This window comes from Eublepharis macularius, chromosome 12 (genome assembly GCF_028583425.1).
Source record: "Eublepharis macularius isolate TG4126 chromosome 12, MPM_Emac_v1.0, whole genome shotgun sequence".
NCBI lineage: Eukaryota > Metazoa > Chordata > Lepidosauria > Squamata > Eublepharidae > Eublepharis > Eublepharis macularius.
The window spans coordinates 55,507,922-55,524,278 of record NC_072801.1 but is presented as its reverse complement, the minus strand read 5'-3'; the positions used below and the strand labels follow the sequence as shown (position 1 = coordinate 55,524,278).

Below are 16,357 nucleotides of genomic sequence, written 5' to 3'. Positions count from 1 at the left end.
AAAACCTTAGGCAAGCCCTGGGCTTAAGGAAGTAGTATAAGTGGCTATTATTAAGACTTAGCAGGAAACAGGAAATTCCACTTGCAAACGATTGCTAAAGTGCACTTGAAGTGCTTTAAAAGTGGATGAGCCAACGTGTTTCAAAGCAGCCGTACTTGTCCCCTCCTTTAATCCTCTGCTGGACAATAGGCCAAATAGCAAAAAATATGTAGAAGCACCTATATGTAAATGTCACTTAACTGCTTGGATTGCATGGGTCAGAGACTTATCTTTCTTTTCTTTTTTCTATACAGCTCAGGTGTTTGGAGCAAATATTATTCACATACCCCATCCTAGTATTGGCCTCATGGGATCAAGACCTAAATTGGAGCACTTTGATTAAACTGTCTGCTCTGCATTAAGTTAGCAACCCAAAGCCAATTGGTATGTCAGTTCCCATCCACCAGTGAATCACTATTCCCATCCACTGTGTACAGGGAACAGACCTTCCAGTTGGGGTTGTCCGTTGTTCCATTGTTCTGGAATAAATGAGTGTGAAAATATAGTTTAATGAAGCAATCCATCTTTTTCAAGCAATGATGGAAAGAAATTTCTTATAAATCTTGTATCACTGTAGCCAAAGAGCAGGCACTTTTCATGAATCAATGAATTATGCCTCCCTCCTTACCTGGGATTATAATTTTATTCTAGTCGCTACTCTAAATTCAACTGCATAATTAAATGATACTTCATTTTGAACAAATTTATAAAGGAGATTGTCTCTCTCCTGGGAGAACCAATTCCATACACGACAGTAAGGAAACACAACTAGGAGAGCATTAGGCATGATACGTCTCATCCTAAACATTAGTATGTTTTTGATAAGTCTGAGCAGAAACTGGTCTATATTTCATCAGAAAAACTTCCTGAAGGGGCACAATATGAAGGTGAAATCATGTCTTCATCATTCTCATGTTGGTTATTTAAACTCTGATCGTCTTGATCAAGAAGACGCAGCATCTTCATTTCAAATCAAAGGTGACCAGCTAGCCTCCAAGAAGGACCCCAAAGAGAAGTGATATTCCAATCTTTCAGGGAACGTTTCAGAACCCTTCAAACTCCTTTTGTTCCCCTGAAGCTATTGACCTTGAAATTTCAGCTAAGCTTTACTTACTATAAATCCATCAACCTCATGATGCTACAATAAAATTGGTTAGTCTTAAAGGTGCTACTGGACTCTTTCTGATTTTGCTACTACAGACTAACACGGCTAACTCCTCTGGATCTTTGACCATGGAAAGCACCGCATTCAGCCGAATGGAGAGGAAATCCATCAACCTCATGATGCTACAATAAAATTGGTTAGTCTTAAAGGTGCTACTGGACTCTTTCTGATTTTGCTACTACAGACTAACACGGCTAACTCCTCTGGATATATGGCTTTTTGTTATAATTGGCCTTCAATATGGTCAGTTGTATTGTTATCTCTGCTTTCTGTCACCTCCAACCTGGAAAAATGCATAAGGACACTGGTAGAGATGGGCCCTAACCAAAATATGAACCAAAATTAAGCACGAACCAGGCCGGTTCGTGGTTCGTGAACCACGGTTCATCAGATCCCATTTCTGACGAACCGCCATGAACTTTTAGGCTGGTTCGTTTGGTTCATTTTTTGGTTTGTCACTGCAGACAGCCTGGAGCCAATCAATCAGTTTCCTATGCAACAAGGGATGGACTTCCTGCAGACCTTCTACTGACCCGGAAGTAAACTTCTGCTGATCTGGATTTTCTGACCTGGTTGTTACATTTTCTCAAACTAAACCAACTGGTTCGCGAACCAGGGGCAGGTTCATTTAAATTCATGGTTCATGGTTTGTGAAATTTGATGAACCATGAACCACATGGTTCGGTATTTTTTCCGGTTCGTGCCCATCTCTAGTCACTGGCCAGTATGGTTATGTTGTCTTTTGTTGGCAGGAGGTGTTTATTTTTGAGGGAACCTTCTCTGCACAGTAGAATAATTATTATATACTAGCAACAAAGGGTGTTGAACTCACACTTCCATCTTCAGCTGAGTTGTGGCATGTGGTTGAATTTTGTACATACATTGCAAAGATGTAGTATCAGAGCAGAACTGGGATTGTGTTTTCCCAGGGGCTTCATTCAGTTATCTGATTAAAAACTTTTGCCTAGCTGTGTGCCTAATATTTTACTGTTAAGTTTTATTATACTTGTAATGCACATTAGATACATCAACAGAAGATCAATACAACAAAATAAATGCATGTGTATTAGGAATAGATTTTGGATTTTGTACATTTCATGTTGAACCCCTCTGAGCCCTATGCATCCTCTCCTCCTCCTCACTATCCAAGGATCACCTCCCCAGATGGGGCCCTGTATAGCATGGCATGCATGCTGCAGACTGGAGTTACCCCTTGCTTGGTCAATCGATGTCCTGGTGAATGGGCAGGAGGCATTATATGGAGTGAGGGCAATGGAGGTCCATGGGACCATGCATGCCATGTGGTGGTGTTTTTTGGCAGCAGCTCACAGCTGAAGTTGCCCCGTGCTTAGTCAATCACTGTCCTGGTGAATGGGCATTGGCAGGAGGGGTTACATGGAGTGAGGGGGGTGGAGGCCATGGGACTACACTAGCCACGTGGTGGTATATTTCGACAGCAGTACCCTTAGCAGGGGGATGCTCCTTCTCATGTGCCACCCAAAGTCTCAGTGGGCTAGTGACATGGACCACAGACACAAGGGCACTGTATGTGGCTTCCCTGTTTCACTTACTCTGCCATATAAGTGTTACACGGCCTGCTCCCACTCTGTGATGCCCCAGACAGGTATAATTGGCTAACTTGTGTTCACACCAAAGCACTATTTGCCATTTACTACAAATGTCACATATCCTGAAGACACAGAGCAAGACAAAACCCTACCATTAGTCATTATTGCCATAGATCAGCAACAGCACTGACAAGACATCATATGTTCAAATGGACTTCAGAATGAATTTTTTCCAATATTTGATTATTAGAAAATAGTGCAGGGCATGGAGACACTAAGTCTTCATGTCTTTTAATGCAGATGCTGCTCCCAAACACTTCAGATTACTTATATTGACAAGTAAATGTCACAGCTTGTTGCCAAAGACAGAATCAAAAGCAAACAGAGTTGGATAATGTAGGGGAAAGTTCATATTTCCCTCTGTTTCATGGAATTCTTTCATGCCACAGTTTGTACTCAGAGCCACAGACCAAAATGCCCCACAAGCTCTCAAATTTCAATACGCTTTGACACTCACACTGATCATCATTACAGGGGGGGGGGCAAAATAAAATTCCAGACCCCTCCTCTTTATAATGTATATGAACATTACAGATATGAGATGGCCCCACTTGAGTGCACTCTACAGAATTACTTGAAGGTGACCTAATCCCATGTAAGCCTGGCTTTTAACTAACAGAAGTGGATCTGATATCTCATGTCACCATAATAAGCTTGCATTGAAAAGGTGAAAAACACTGCCCACTTGCCACTATGGATATGAGTACAACAGGATGATTCATAATAAGAAGTAACTATTCAGAATAATTGATCTTGAGTATAGCTCAAGATGGGTAGACAAGTTAGTCTGTCTGTAGCAGTAGAAAAAGAGCAAGAGTCCAGCAGCACCTATAAGACTAATAAAATTTGTGACAGGGTATGAGTTTTCATGTGTTACAGCTCATTTCTTCAGATCATATGGCCATGATTTGGCATCCTGAGCTGGTTTCTGACATCAACATTTTTAGCTGCCTTTTAGGATTGTTCTCAAGTACAACATTAAAACGGAGAGCGTGCTGGTGCACGCCCTTACTTTTCTCAACACAGTGTTCTGATGAAATAAGCAGAGGATAATGAAAAGCAGTCTTCAGGCCAAAAGTTATATTAGCAACTGGAGCACACCTGGCTAGCTCTTCTATTCAAGTGGGAACAGCCACAAAATCAGACTTTGAACAAAAAGCAGACAATTAGAATATTGTGCATCATTTTAAAATGTAATTATACTTTATAAAAATGTGTTTTAATATCTGTATATACCCATCCCCACTGAATTAAATTAGGTCCTTTTGAAATTGCCAATTAATCTGAAGCTACCCTCACCACCTGTAACCAGGAGAGCATGTCATAATTGAAATGATTGTTTGTTTTTGGTTCCCATTAGATTTTCATAGGTCAGAAGCAAAAAAAAAAAAAAGACACATCTGAAAGATGTTATAAATACCTGAGAAAGAATTGTTTGCCAGAATACACAGAGCCCTGTTGTTTTTAATCATGTTTACTTTATCTTTAAATGTAAATTATGTTGTTTTTCACCCATTCATTGGCCATCTCTGTTTCTAATCCATTTGCTTTTCTTCATTAGCTTTCTATTTCTAGATTTTTCATTGTGAAACAGTAGATCCTAAAAGATGTATTGTTGTTTATTAATTCATTTAAATATTTATGTGCTGGATATCAAACTTATGCCACATACTACAGGAGGGGAAAGAATCCTGAGTTTCCTGGAGACAAAGCAATATAATCATGTCCCCAGAAAATAAAATACTCTTTTTTGCACAGCAAGACAGAATTCTTAATAACTGTAGCTACACAGCTATTTTTGTGACTGTTATTTCCTTCCAATAAGCTTACATTGAGGTCGGACAATGACTTGTTCATTCTGAAAAGAGACAGTCAGTTTACGTTGTACTTTTGTACACTGATGAACAAGAGATAGTAAAATGATCCATTATTAACTGGGCAAGAAGAGGTCCCTTACAGACTAAAATGTTCACAGCCATATCAACTGCTGTTCAAGGAAAGTTGCTACAAACAAATGCTAACCACTCCAGATAATGCTGTAGATGGAAAGAAGAATCTGCATCTGAAGGGGAAGTTCTTCCATTAAAATGGTGCTAAAACTGCTGTTGCTTCTCATACTGCTGCCTCATACAGTATGCAAGAGGCATGCCGTTAATTATCCAATAGAAGATGATCCTCTTCCCATTCCTCATGAATTCTACCAGCCAGGCATCTTTATCATCGGTGGGATTGCCTCTCAGGTTTTCATCTTCCACAACACTCCCAGTTTCAAGGTGCCACCTGCACAGATGTTGATTAATGAACCTATGTAAGGATTTCCAAAAATATCTTGCCTCTGCCTAGTAGACCTTTCAGTTCAATCTTTGAGATCAATGAGACAGCAAAAGATGGAGAGGTAGTCAGATAGGGAGTGAAATGTGTGTTCAATACAGCCATATATATTTATGCTTTGTACAGAAGGCAAGGGAAGTAAGCAATTGTGCTATAGTCTTTGTGAGGTAAGCAGGTTTTGAGGAGGGTTTTATAAGATGTTAAAGAAGTAAGCTTCATGAGGTTGTTCTGTGATGTAGAACCAAAGAAAAGTGCAATAAGGGAAAGAATGAGAGGGCAGAATGCTTTAAAATGTCCAGAGGTGGTAAACATGGAGAACTGCAGGTCACAGGCAGGGATGCATCAGGCTATGGGAAGAGAGAATTACAAACTGGCATTGAGGGTAAGGAAATGAAATTTATCATGGATCTGCAACTGGCTTGGAAGTGGTAGTAGAAATTTAAGGGCTGCTAGCTCATTCTCAAACACCAAGAGAAGTGAATTATTTTGGCAGCAGTATGGGATATCAGTAGTATTGCCATGAGGTAATTTATTTTTCTGAAATATACTTTGTTTAGATGTAGCCATTGATTCCTCTTGTGGGAGGGGGGTTGGCATCAGAAGAACCTGAGTGCTATGCTACATGATATGTTTGTTTACAAGCTGTCTTTAGGTTGGAGTCACACATTAGCTCCAGAATGTCACTTTTAAAACCATAATCAAAAAGAGTCCAGTAGCACCTTTAAGACTAACCAATTTTATTTTATTGTAGCATAAGCTTTCGAGAATCAAGTTCTCTTCATCAGATGCCTGATCCTAACTGGTCAAATACAGAAGAGGAGGGGAGGGGAAAGAAGGGGACATATATCACAAGACGACAGGATGCAATTAGTGTGAAGGCAATCAAAACATTCCTTTGCTTGTAAATGTAAACATCTCCTTTTGGTGTGGAGTCAGTTTGCCGTGTTAGTTTGCCGCAGTGAAGCTTATGCTACAATAAAATAAAATTGGTTAGTCTTAAAGGTGCTACTGGACTCTTTTTGATTTTGCTACTACAGACTAACACGGCTAACTCCTCTGGTTTTAAAACCATAGATGCTGATTTTCTAGACAAGGGGAGGCACAGGTGGAGGAAAATATTCTCTGATCCTAAAAAACCCCCCAGTGGAAGATTATTTGCGTAAATGTGGAGCTCTACTCCAAAACACTCATACACTGTTCCATAGATTTTGCTTCTTTGGAGCTTGTCTCTAGAGGAGATTGGCTAGGAGCACTCACCTCCTGATCCCTTGAAGGATCTGATTGGAAGTAAGAAATGTTATTGCCTGGGAGTTCATCCAGGATTTTGTGATACCATTATGAAAAATGATAGTAACATTCCAAAACACTGATTTTTCTGTTTAATTTCGGCTCAGGAATTTTGGCATGCACACCCTTACTTGCAGCTTGCCCAGACCTGTATAACCCAGGCAAGACTGATGTAATCAGAGCTCAGAAGTTAAACAGGATCAACATTGGTTAGTAATTGGATGGGAGACCTCCAAGGAAGACCAGGTTTGCTATGCAGAGGCAGGCAATGACAAACCACCTCTGTTAGTCTCTGGAAAGCTGGCTGAATCTATCCCATTGTATATGTAGAAATGGGCATCAATTTATTTCTAGTTCATGTTTTATTTCATATGTTGGTATAGATATTAAATAACAAAGATACCCAATAACAAAGACACTGTGACTACATTGGCAAGAAACAATTTAATAATGAACAGAAAGGTCCTAAAGAGGAACAGCCATCTAACCCTTACTTAAGGGTATTCATGCAATAGACATTTCCTTAAATGAGATGTTTCTTAAGTCTCTAGGGGGAAAAAACTATAGTCTTGAGTCAGATCACTCAGGTTTTCAATCAAGATACATTTTAATTGTCTTGATAAGATTCAGGGTTTTTTTGTGGTTGTTTTTTTTAAAAAAGACAGCCTTACACCTGTCAAAGACCCAATTAGCTGTAGTGGTTAAGAGCATGGGACTGTAATCTGGAGAACCAGGTTTGATTCCACGCTCCTCCACTTGAAGCCAGCTGGGTGACTTAGGGTCAGTCACAGCTTCTATGAGCTCTCTCAGCCCCACCCACCTCACAGGGTGTTTCTTGTTGTGGGAATACTAATGACATACTATGTAAACCACTCTGAGTGGCTGTTAAGTCATCTTGGAGGGTAGTATATAAATCGAATGTTGTTGTTGTTACTAAAATGTATATGCTGAAATCAGCATTTTTATTATATTTTTAATTACCACATAGTTTTTATCCAGGGTAGATTCATGATGAACAATACAATATATGGTTAACCAGTGCAATTCAGACATGTTGAACACCAGTTTCTTTTTAGTACATCGGGGAGGTTGTCAAGTCTATCCCACAGTCCCAAGTAATGTATTATAATCTTAGGACTACTGGTTAAGTTGATAACGCCCAATCTTTTAGCCCTGAACAAGAAACTAATCAGTAATTAGCAATTTCTTTCAGATAATGTTAAAAATTTATTTAAAGCTAGGCCCTTTTCAAACTCGCGTGAGAAAACGCGATTTTCCGCGTTTGTTGCACGATGTTCCGCATCGTTGCGAGTCCCAGTAGGCAGTGTAAAAAGGGCCCTAATTAAACCCCGCTAATTAATGAGAGTGTCCTTGATTTGGAAAGGTGGAATAAGCTGCACACATACTAGCTGGTAAACATAACAGTTCTCAAAATGAACATGATTCCAAGATTCTTGCTTGTATTTAATTATATTGCTGTACTCATCCCTCCCAACACTCTTAACATTGCCATTTTAAGAGATAAAAGTATTCTATATAGTTGTGAAATAATCCAGGGCTTCCAGAAACCTACAATTGTGTTTGCAATGTTCCAAAGATTTCTGACAAAGAAGGTAGGCTGAAGTGTCCCAATATCATTTTATGCTATTGTGCTAAATACCTGAAATGTTTGCTCCAAGGGAGTCACTGAAGATGAGGATTTAGATTGGAAAATGGTAATGCAAACTTGCTCCCAAATACCTCTGAACTATCTTCCTTGCTACTACAAAGTTTTGAAAAAACGTTATTTAAATTTGTTTCATCCTTGTATGAAGTGTATCTGAGAAAGTCTAGGACATACTGAAGGGTTTTTGGAGAATTGTGGAGGTTGAGACTGAGGATATCAAAGCTAGAAACCTTATTCAGCAATGGACATCCACTATTGCTTAAGATTTCCCATTTAAATAATTTCAACAGAGGACAAGTAGTGAAGGACAATTTAAGAAATATTTTAAATTTTAATAACTAAATTTTATAATTGGAAAGGTATGTTAAAAATATAATATGTACTCCTACATAATGATGATAACTTGACGAAGAAAAGGAAAACAGCAGGATTTTGAAAAGAGAAGTAATTATTCAGTATGAGAGGCATTGTTCATTGAAGGCTCACTTTGTTCCCTTGTATGAAAGTGAAAAAGAATTTTTATAAACTTTCATATTCTTAACATGTAACTCCTGATCAAATTACAAAAATCTACTGCATTATAAATGATTCTTGGTGGAGAGGCACCCAAATCAAACCAGACTTTATTCCTCTATGAAGATAATGTCAAGAAAATGAGATCCGTTCTCGGATAAAGATAATAAAGAGCCTAAAACATACTTCTAGACATTATGAATAGAGTTCAATGTAAATACATTTTCTGTTGTTCATTAAAATAACCAATGACTTTCATTGCAGGTCAATGCCAAAAAACTACCAGCATAACATGGTCTTGACCTTTGCAGTAAAGGAAATCAATGAGAATCCCAACATCTTGCCCAACTTCTCTTTGGGGTTCCACATCCTCAACAGTTACTATACTGCAAGGATGACCTATAAAGCTACCCTGAATTTGCTTTCTGCTCAGCAGAGATTTATACCCAATTACAAGTGTGATACAGAGAACAAACTAATAACAATAATAGGAGGACTGGATACTGACATCTCTGCCAACATGGCTACCATCCTAGCCATCTACAAAATGCCCCAGGTAACAACCTTGCCCCAAAATGTGAAAATTGCACACTCTTGGAAAATAATATCCTATTTAGTTGTAATCTTTCCTAAAATGCCAATATCTATCTATCTATCTATCTATCTATCTATCTATCTATCTATCTATCTATCTATCTATCTATCTATCTATCTATCTATCTATCTATCTATCTATCTATCTATCTATCTATCTATCTATCTATCTATCTATCTATCTATCTATCTATCTATCTATCTAATTTTTTCAGCTCACTTATGGATCACTTTCACCAACTCAGGGTGACAAAATGCTCTTCCCATATTTGTATCAAATGGCTCCAAATGAAGCTTTTCAATACATGGGTGTTATTCGCTTACTTCACCATTTCAGATGGACATGGATTGGGCTTGGAGCTATGAGTGATGACAATGGGGACAGGTTTTTGCAAACTATGGCACCATTGCTTTCTGAGAATGGTATTTGTTTTGACTTTACAATAAGATTCCCAACAGTAACTTATTTGGAAGAGGCAGCAGACTTGCTTTTGAAGCAACCAGAGATTTATGACATTCACGCAAAGAGCAAAGCTAATGTATATGTGGTATATGCACAACCTACATCCATGTTTGTTTTGAGGGTATTGCTCTTTACAGCACCCTTTATTTCATTGCCTCCTCTACATAAAGTCTGGATTAGTACATCCCACTGGGATTTTGAATCATTTTCCTTTCAAAGGAATTGGGATATCGAGGCTTTCCATGGTGCCATATCCTTCACAGTGCATGCCAATCAGCCACCTGGATTCCAAAAATTTCTTCACAACATCAATCCTACTTGGGCAAAAAAAGATGGTTTTATTCAGAATTTCTGGGAGCAGGCATTTGCTTGTTCCCTGACAAATCCAGCTGTACATGGAGACAGTAACAAAACCTGTTCTGGCAATGAGAAGCTAGACTCTATTCCTGTGACATTGTTTGAAATGAGCATGACTGGCCACAGCTACAGTATCTACAATGCTGTCCATGCTGTAGCACATGCTTTGCACACCATCTACATATTTGGATCCAACAGTAGATTCAAAGAACTTTCGAACAAAAGATTGGTAAAAGAAAAGCAAGTGCAACCATGGAAGGTAATTACACCTTTAAGATAGAAAGAACATTATACTATAGACATCATCATATTGCCTTACATATTATCTGTTGCTTTTAAGTACGTATTCCTATGTACTAGCTGTGATTTTTGTTGTCTAATATCAGTCCTAGAATTGATTATGTTTTGTTTTCAGCATTTCTTCAAGTCTGTATTGGATTGTTGTTAATGCTGTGTCTTTCTAAATTTGTAATTTATTTACTCTATGGCATTGTTTATGGAAATATCTTTGACACAGTATGGAAATGTCCTTGATACTGATTGTACTAATCTGACATTGTAATCTGCCTTGCGTCTCAATGAGAAAGGTGGACTATAACTGACATAAAATAAATAAATAAATGTAGAGGTCAAAGGAGCTCAGCCTTCTTAAATGAATTCCTCCAAAGTCATGGGTTTGGATTGTACAAGCTATTCTCCTGAGTAAAACAGGAGATTGGGGCATTTTGATGACCAAAAAAGGCTATACCAGGGATTGAATGGAAGAGGAGATTTGGGTGAGATTGAGTGGGAAAACTGGTCTCTCGAGTTTTTGAACTTATTATTCATTTTTTATTTTATATCAGAAAGCACAAGAAGAAATGATAAATGTCTAGGAGAACAAAATCAATATACTGATATAATAAATACATAAACATCTGTGAAGCCGGGACACTGTATTCAACCCTGTCTTGTTCTTTTCTCTTGTTTCATTTATCAACCAGCTCCACTACTTTCTAAGAACCACCATATTCAACAACAGTGCAGGAGATACTGTGTGTTTTGATGGCAATGGAGAATTAAAAACTGGATTTGATGTTACCAACTGGGTCACTTTCTCAAATGGGTCTTTTGTTAGAGTAAAAGTGGGAAGGCTGAATCCCTGGGCTCCTGCAGGCAAAGAGCTTACCCTTTATGATGATCAAATTGTATGGCATAGAACATTTAAGCAGGTAAGGCATAGACACAGATGCTAGATTCTCTACAAGAACTGGGGAAAATTCCATGTTTTCAATTTCAGAATTCTTCACACTGTTTAGGGGATGTGGTGATTCTCATAAACCTTGATCCTGTGAGTCTCTGTCATGGCTGTCTTCTCCACAGTTTCATTATATTCCATTCCGTGTGTGCGCGCGCGCATGTGTGTTTGGGTGTGTGTGAGAGATCAGCCTTCTTTAAGACAACTTGAACCCTTTTGCAACCACTTGGTTTTAGGAGCTCCAACCCTACTCACTACTCCATCCCCATAGCTTGCTTTACTTGAGATATTTAACATTAGTTCTGTCTCCTGCTGACATAATTGCAGCAACTCCTGATGAAGCAACAGTGAGAATAATAATCTTTTAAGCCACAGGGAAAATTAGCTTTCTTCACTTGAGATACTTAACATTAGTTTGAGTACTGAATTGGCAGTTCTGTCTCCCACTGTTGGTCAGCTGCAGGGAAAATTAGATCTATAACAAAGGTCATGCCTCATCTTTGTCCCTGGTGGTGGAGTGCCCGCAAATCATAGCTGACTTATGGTGAACTCTGGTGAGGTTTTCATGGTAAGATATAACAGGGGTGGTTTGCCATTGCCAGCCTCTGCAACCCTGGTCTTTGCTGGAGGTCTCTCATCCAATTACTAACCATGGCCAACCCTGCTTAGCTTCTGAGATTTGACAAGATCAGGCTCACCTGGAATATCCAGGTCAGGGGACATTTCTCCCTAAGATACTTATTTTCCTGCCTTTGATTTTATTCTCACAACCACCATCGTGTGAAGTAGTTAAGAAGACAGACTCTGAGAATGGCCTAAGTTTACCCAGGAAGCTTCAAATCTGGATCAACAGTCTTGGAAAAACAATACTCTCTTAGCCTAACAGACCTCACAGTATTGTTGTTGTGAGCTTTCTAAGGGTTTGCCATAACTCAATTGTGACTTGATGATACTTTGTACATGCATTTGCAATGGAACCTAAGTTTCAAAAACAAGAAGGTAGTAAAGGGAAGTTGGCACTTTCCTAGCTTGGACTGAGGACACCTGTATTTGAATCCAATCTTGGCCTTGGAATCTCGCTGGGTGAACTTGAGCCATTTATACCCACAGAAAACCTTTGCTTCCAAATAGCATTGGGGAGTTTCAGGAGGTAACCTGTGTGGGGGTGTACCAATTTCCTGCAACATCCTGAACTTTCTGGCCAAGTTTGAAGTGCCCAGCTTTGTTTTCCGGTGACTCATCCCTAGCAAAGACATCAATAGTTTCCAAAACAAAAAAGCAGGAAGGTGTTGATGGTTTCTGGTCATTTTGTTGGCTAAGATGTTCCAGTTGCCTTTGTGCTTGGCATTTCAGCTCCTACAACTATGCTGAACCTGGTGTTCAATTTTGGGACTTACAGATTTATTTTCTGACAAGTTATTTGTGGCACAGACAAATAAATGGCCAGGACAGATGCTCCTAACTGCACCAGGGGAAATCTCTTTTTAAAAAATTGTACCAGGGTGACATCACTTCCAGGAAAAAACTGAAAGTGACAGTAGGTAACTCTAGAAATCACTGGAGCTCTATAATAAAACCTAGAGGTTTTAGAGGTGATTCCTAGAGGTATTATCCACTGTCAGTTCTGGAGGTTAATAATTTCTGTGGCAGAGTAGGGATTTGGACCTGGGTCTTTAAGATCGTAGAGCCAAACTACAAGTGGCACCTGACACAGGTTGGACACTTGTCAGCTTCCCTCAGGTTTTGATGGGAAATGTAGGCAGCTTGGCGGAATGTTGGACAAGTGACAGTTGAAAAGTCCATTGGACAGCAGTCAGAGAGCCAAGCTGCAAGACCAGGATGCCTAAATTTCCCATCAAAACTTGAGGGAAGCTGACAAGTGTCCAACCTGTGTCAGGTGTCACTTGTAGCTTGGTTCCCAGTCACTCTAACCACTACACAATACAGGCCTTGATAAGTCAGAAAAGTTGATAAACTCCCTCCCCCCAATTTTGTAACAGACGGGATATTATCTGCCTTCCCTGCCTGTCCTTTCTATCTTCTCATGAGTAAACAATACTACTGCAAAGGCCAGAGGGACATTAGGGACCTAATCTGTGTCAGGATGGTCCAGTCCTCTTCATTTCTGACACAGTATTCAGAAGCTGGAAGCCAGTTTTGAGACTTCTAGCTAAGCAGGGCAACCCTAGTTGTCTTGTGAGATCTGATGAGATTGGGTAACCATGAAGTAATTTGTCCCTGTTCTGTGCTGATGTTTTGATATTTGTTCCCTCAATACATCTTGGAGGAATCCCTCTTATTGGAATAGCCTGTGTCCCTCATAAGGATATTCTACTTAACTGGAACATCTGAATCTAATCCTTCAAAACTGAAGATCATTTATTTATGTAGGATGTGAGGTACTAGCCTTTTAGAACCGGCCATTTTCTTAAATATTGTTACCTTTTCCAGTTTCCTTCTCTGGATCAGGAAATAATTGGTACAATGAGGAATCAATCACGTTTCATAATACAGTTCTAAAGAGGAGGAGAGTGTTCCCCTTTGGAACAACCAAAGTGTTTATGACTGGTCCCATGGGATAAGTAAAGGGAGGGGAACATTCTGGGAGTTTATACGCAGGGCTAAAGGTGGCTAGTTCCAAAATGATGTTCTCATATTCCATTCTAACAATGCACAATGTGAGATTATGTGATGCTCCAGTAATACCTTTTTAATGTTAATGTTTATTGATAAATAGATACGGCCCAGTTCACTGTGCAATGAACAATGCCCTCCTGGCTACAGCAGGAAAAGGAAGGAGGGAGAGAATTTTTGCTGCTATGATTGTGATCCTTGCCCAGAAGGAATGATCTCTGAGCATAAAGGTAGGGGAATGAATGAACGTCATAGCCAGTTATAGGGCATTATTAACCAAATTTATTTACATAGATATTCATATTCTATTCTTCATACAAATCAGGAACCAAGCTAGTTCACAACAACATTCTTCCATCCAGCATTTTGTTTCTGCAACAACCCTGTGAGAGAAGATGAGTGAAAAGTAAGTAATTGGCCCAAAGACATCCAACCAGACTTCCATGGAGGAATGGAGATTCAAGTCTGGGTCCCTCAGCTCCTAATTTAAAAAGTATACCAACCGGCTTTCTGAACTGTATTCTAGATGGATGAAAGTGCTGTCAAGTTGTAGATGCCTTACGGTGACCCTTACAGAGTTTTTCAAGGAACAAGAACAATAAAGGTTGTTTGCCATTCCCAACCTCTATTTCAGGGGTGGCCAAATTGTGGCTCAGGAGCCACATGAGGCTCTTCTAGACATATTGTGTGGCTCCTGGAGGTTGCTGAGTATCACCATGGCCATACATTTTATTTTAGGCTAGTTTATTTCTCTCCCTTTCCTACTTTCTTTCCATGTCTTTCCCTCCCTTTTCTTTTCCTTCCTGCTTTCATTCCATGTCTTTCATATTTTCAATAAAAATGTTGGGGTTGCCAGGTCTGACTCAGAAAATATCTGGGACCTTTGGGAGTGAAGTCTAGCAAGGATGTGATGTCACTTTTGTGATGTCACTTCCAAGTCAAAGGTCACGTGATGGCTCTTCCCAAGCTCCACCCCTTCCAATGATGTCACTTCCAGCATTCTCCACCAAAACCCAACCCCTTTCTGTGATGTCACTTTCAGAACACTCCCCCAAACCCACCTCCTAATCTGAAATCACTTGAATGCATCATGTCTTGTGGCTCTCAAACATCTGACGTCTCTTCTGTGTGGCTCTTATATTAAGCAAGTTTGGCCACCCCTGCTCTATTTTATATTTGTCTGTGTTATTATCTGCTCAGATGTTGGTCAATATCTTGTAACATAATCAAACAATTCTTCTTTTATTTCAGACATGGATGCCTGCATCGAATGTCCAGGAGATCAGTATGCTGACAATCAACAAAAACAATGCATTCCCAAAGGTATAAGTTTCCTGTCTTACCAAGAACTTTTAGGGATCATCTTGGCCAAATTGGCGATCTCTTTCACTCTGGTCACAGCTTGGGTGCTTGGAATCCTCATAAAACATCAGGACACCCCCATCGTCAAAGCCAACAACCGAACCCTCAGCTATCTCCTCCTCATCTCCCTCCTGCTTTGTTTCCTCTGCTCCTTCCTGTTCCTTGGACAGCCTGTAAAAATGACCTGCCTTCTCCGACAAGTTACTTTTGGCACTGTGTTCTCTGTGGCCCTTTCCAGTGTGTTGGCCAAAACCATCACTGTGGTTCTTGCATTTATGGCAATCAAACCAGGATCTGTAATAAGAAAATGGGTTGGGAAAAGAATGGCAAATTGGATTATCCTTTCCTGCTCCCTTATTCAAGCGAGTATCTGTACACTTTGGCTAAGTAGTTCCCCTCCATTCCCAGACACAGACATGCATTCAGTGAAAGGGAAAATCGTACTGGAATGTAATGAAGGCTCTGCTATCATGTTTTACTCTCTCCTGGGCTACATGGGCTGCCTCGCCACTGTCAGTTTGGCTGTGGCTTTCTTTGCTAGGAAATTGCCAGACACTTTCAATGAAGCCAGATTTATCACTTTTAGCATGTTGATATTTTGTAGCGTTTGGTTATCCTTCGTTCCAACCTATCTGAGTGCTAAGGGGAAATACATGGTGGCCGTGGAGATTTTCTCCATCTTAACCTCCACTGCTGGCTTGCTGGGCTGCATATTTTTCCCTAAATGCTACATCATTATTCTGAGGCCTGAGATGAACAACAGGGAGCAATTAAGAAGGAAAAAGAATTAAACAATTTGTTTTTTTTTTAAATTTTATTGGATTAGAAATCAATATCATACTCATTACAGTCAATTCCCTTTAAATATTCCCAATTCTAACCCCCTCCCTTCCCCCCCTTTTGTTGACTTCCAACAGTTTTCCAACCCCTTGTCCATTTTTTCCCTTACTCATTTCAGACTTACTTTATTCTATTAAACATATACTTCCATTCTCTTCTAAGCTTATCTATTATAACACAGTACTATCTCTATTCCTTTTCCTACTTAACTTAACAAACTAAGTATTACATTCCTGACATA

The 16,357-nt window shown here is 39.5% G+C and overlaps 1 protein-coding gene across 1 annotated transcript; it reads left to right on the top strand.

Annotated features, from left to right (window-relative positions):
- The first annotated feature begins 8,921 nt into the window (after positions 1 to 8,921).
- Positions 8,922 to 16,067, top strand: LOC129339447 (vomeronasal type-2 receptor 26-like). Its single transcript, XM_054994028.1, has 4 exons — positions 8,922 to 9,185; positions 11,027 to 11,254; positions 14,018 to 14,144; positions 15,166 to 16,067. The coding sequence occupies exons 1-4, from the start codon at positions 8,922 to 8,924 to the stop codon at positions 16,065 to 16,067; spliced, it is 1,521 nt and encodes a 506-aa protein (XP_054850003.1).
- Positions 16,068 to 16,357: the final 290 nt, after the last annotated feature.

Bases quoted from the DNA above. Each gene is read 5' to 3' on its own strand.
- LOC129339447 (XM_054994028.1), top strand. From the start codon at position 8,922: ATGGTCTTGACCTTTGCAGTAAAGGAAATCAATGAGAATCCCAACATC. The intron at 11,255-14,017 runs GTAAGGCATAGA...ATTGATAAATAG, and splicing joins GGCATAGAACATTTAAGCAG to ATACGGCCCAGTTCACTGTG. The intron at 14,145-15,165 runs GTAGGGGAATGA...CTTTTATTTCAG, and splicing joins AATGATCTCTGAGCATAAAG to ACATGGATGCCTGCATCGAA.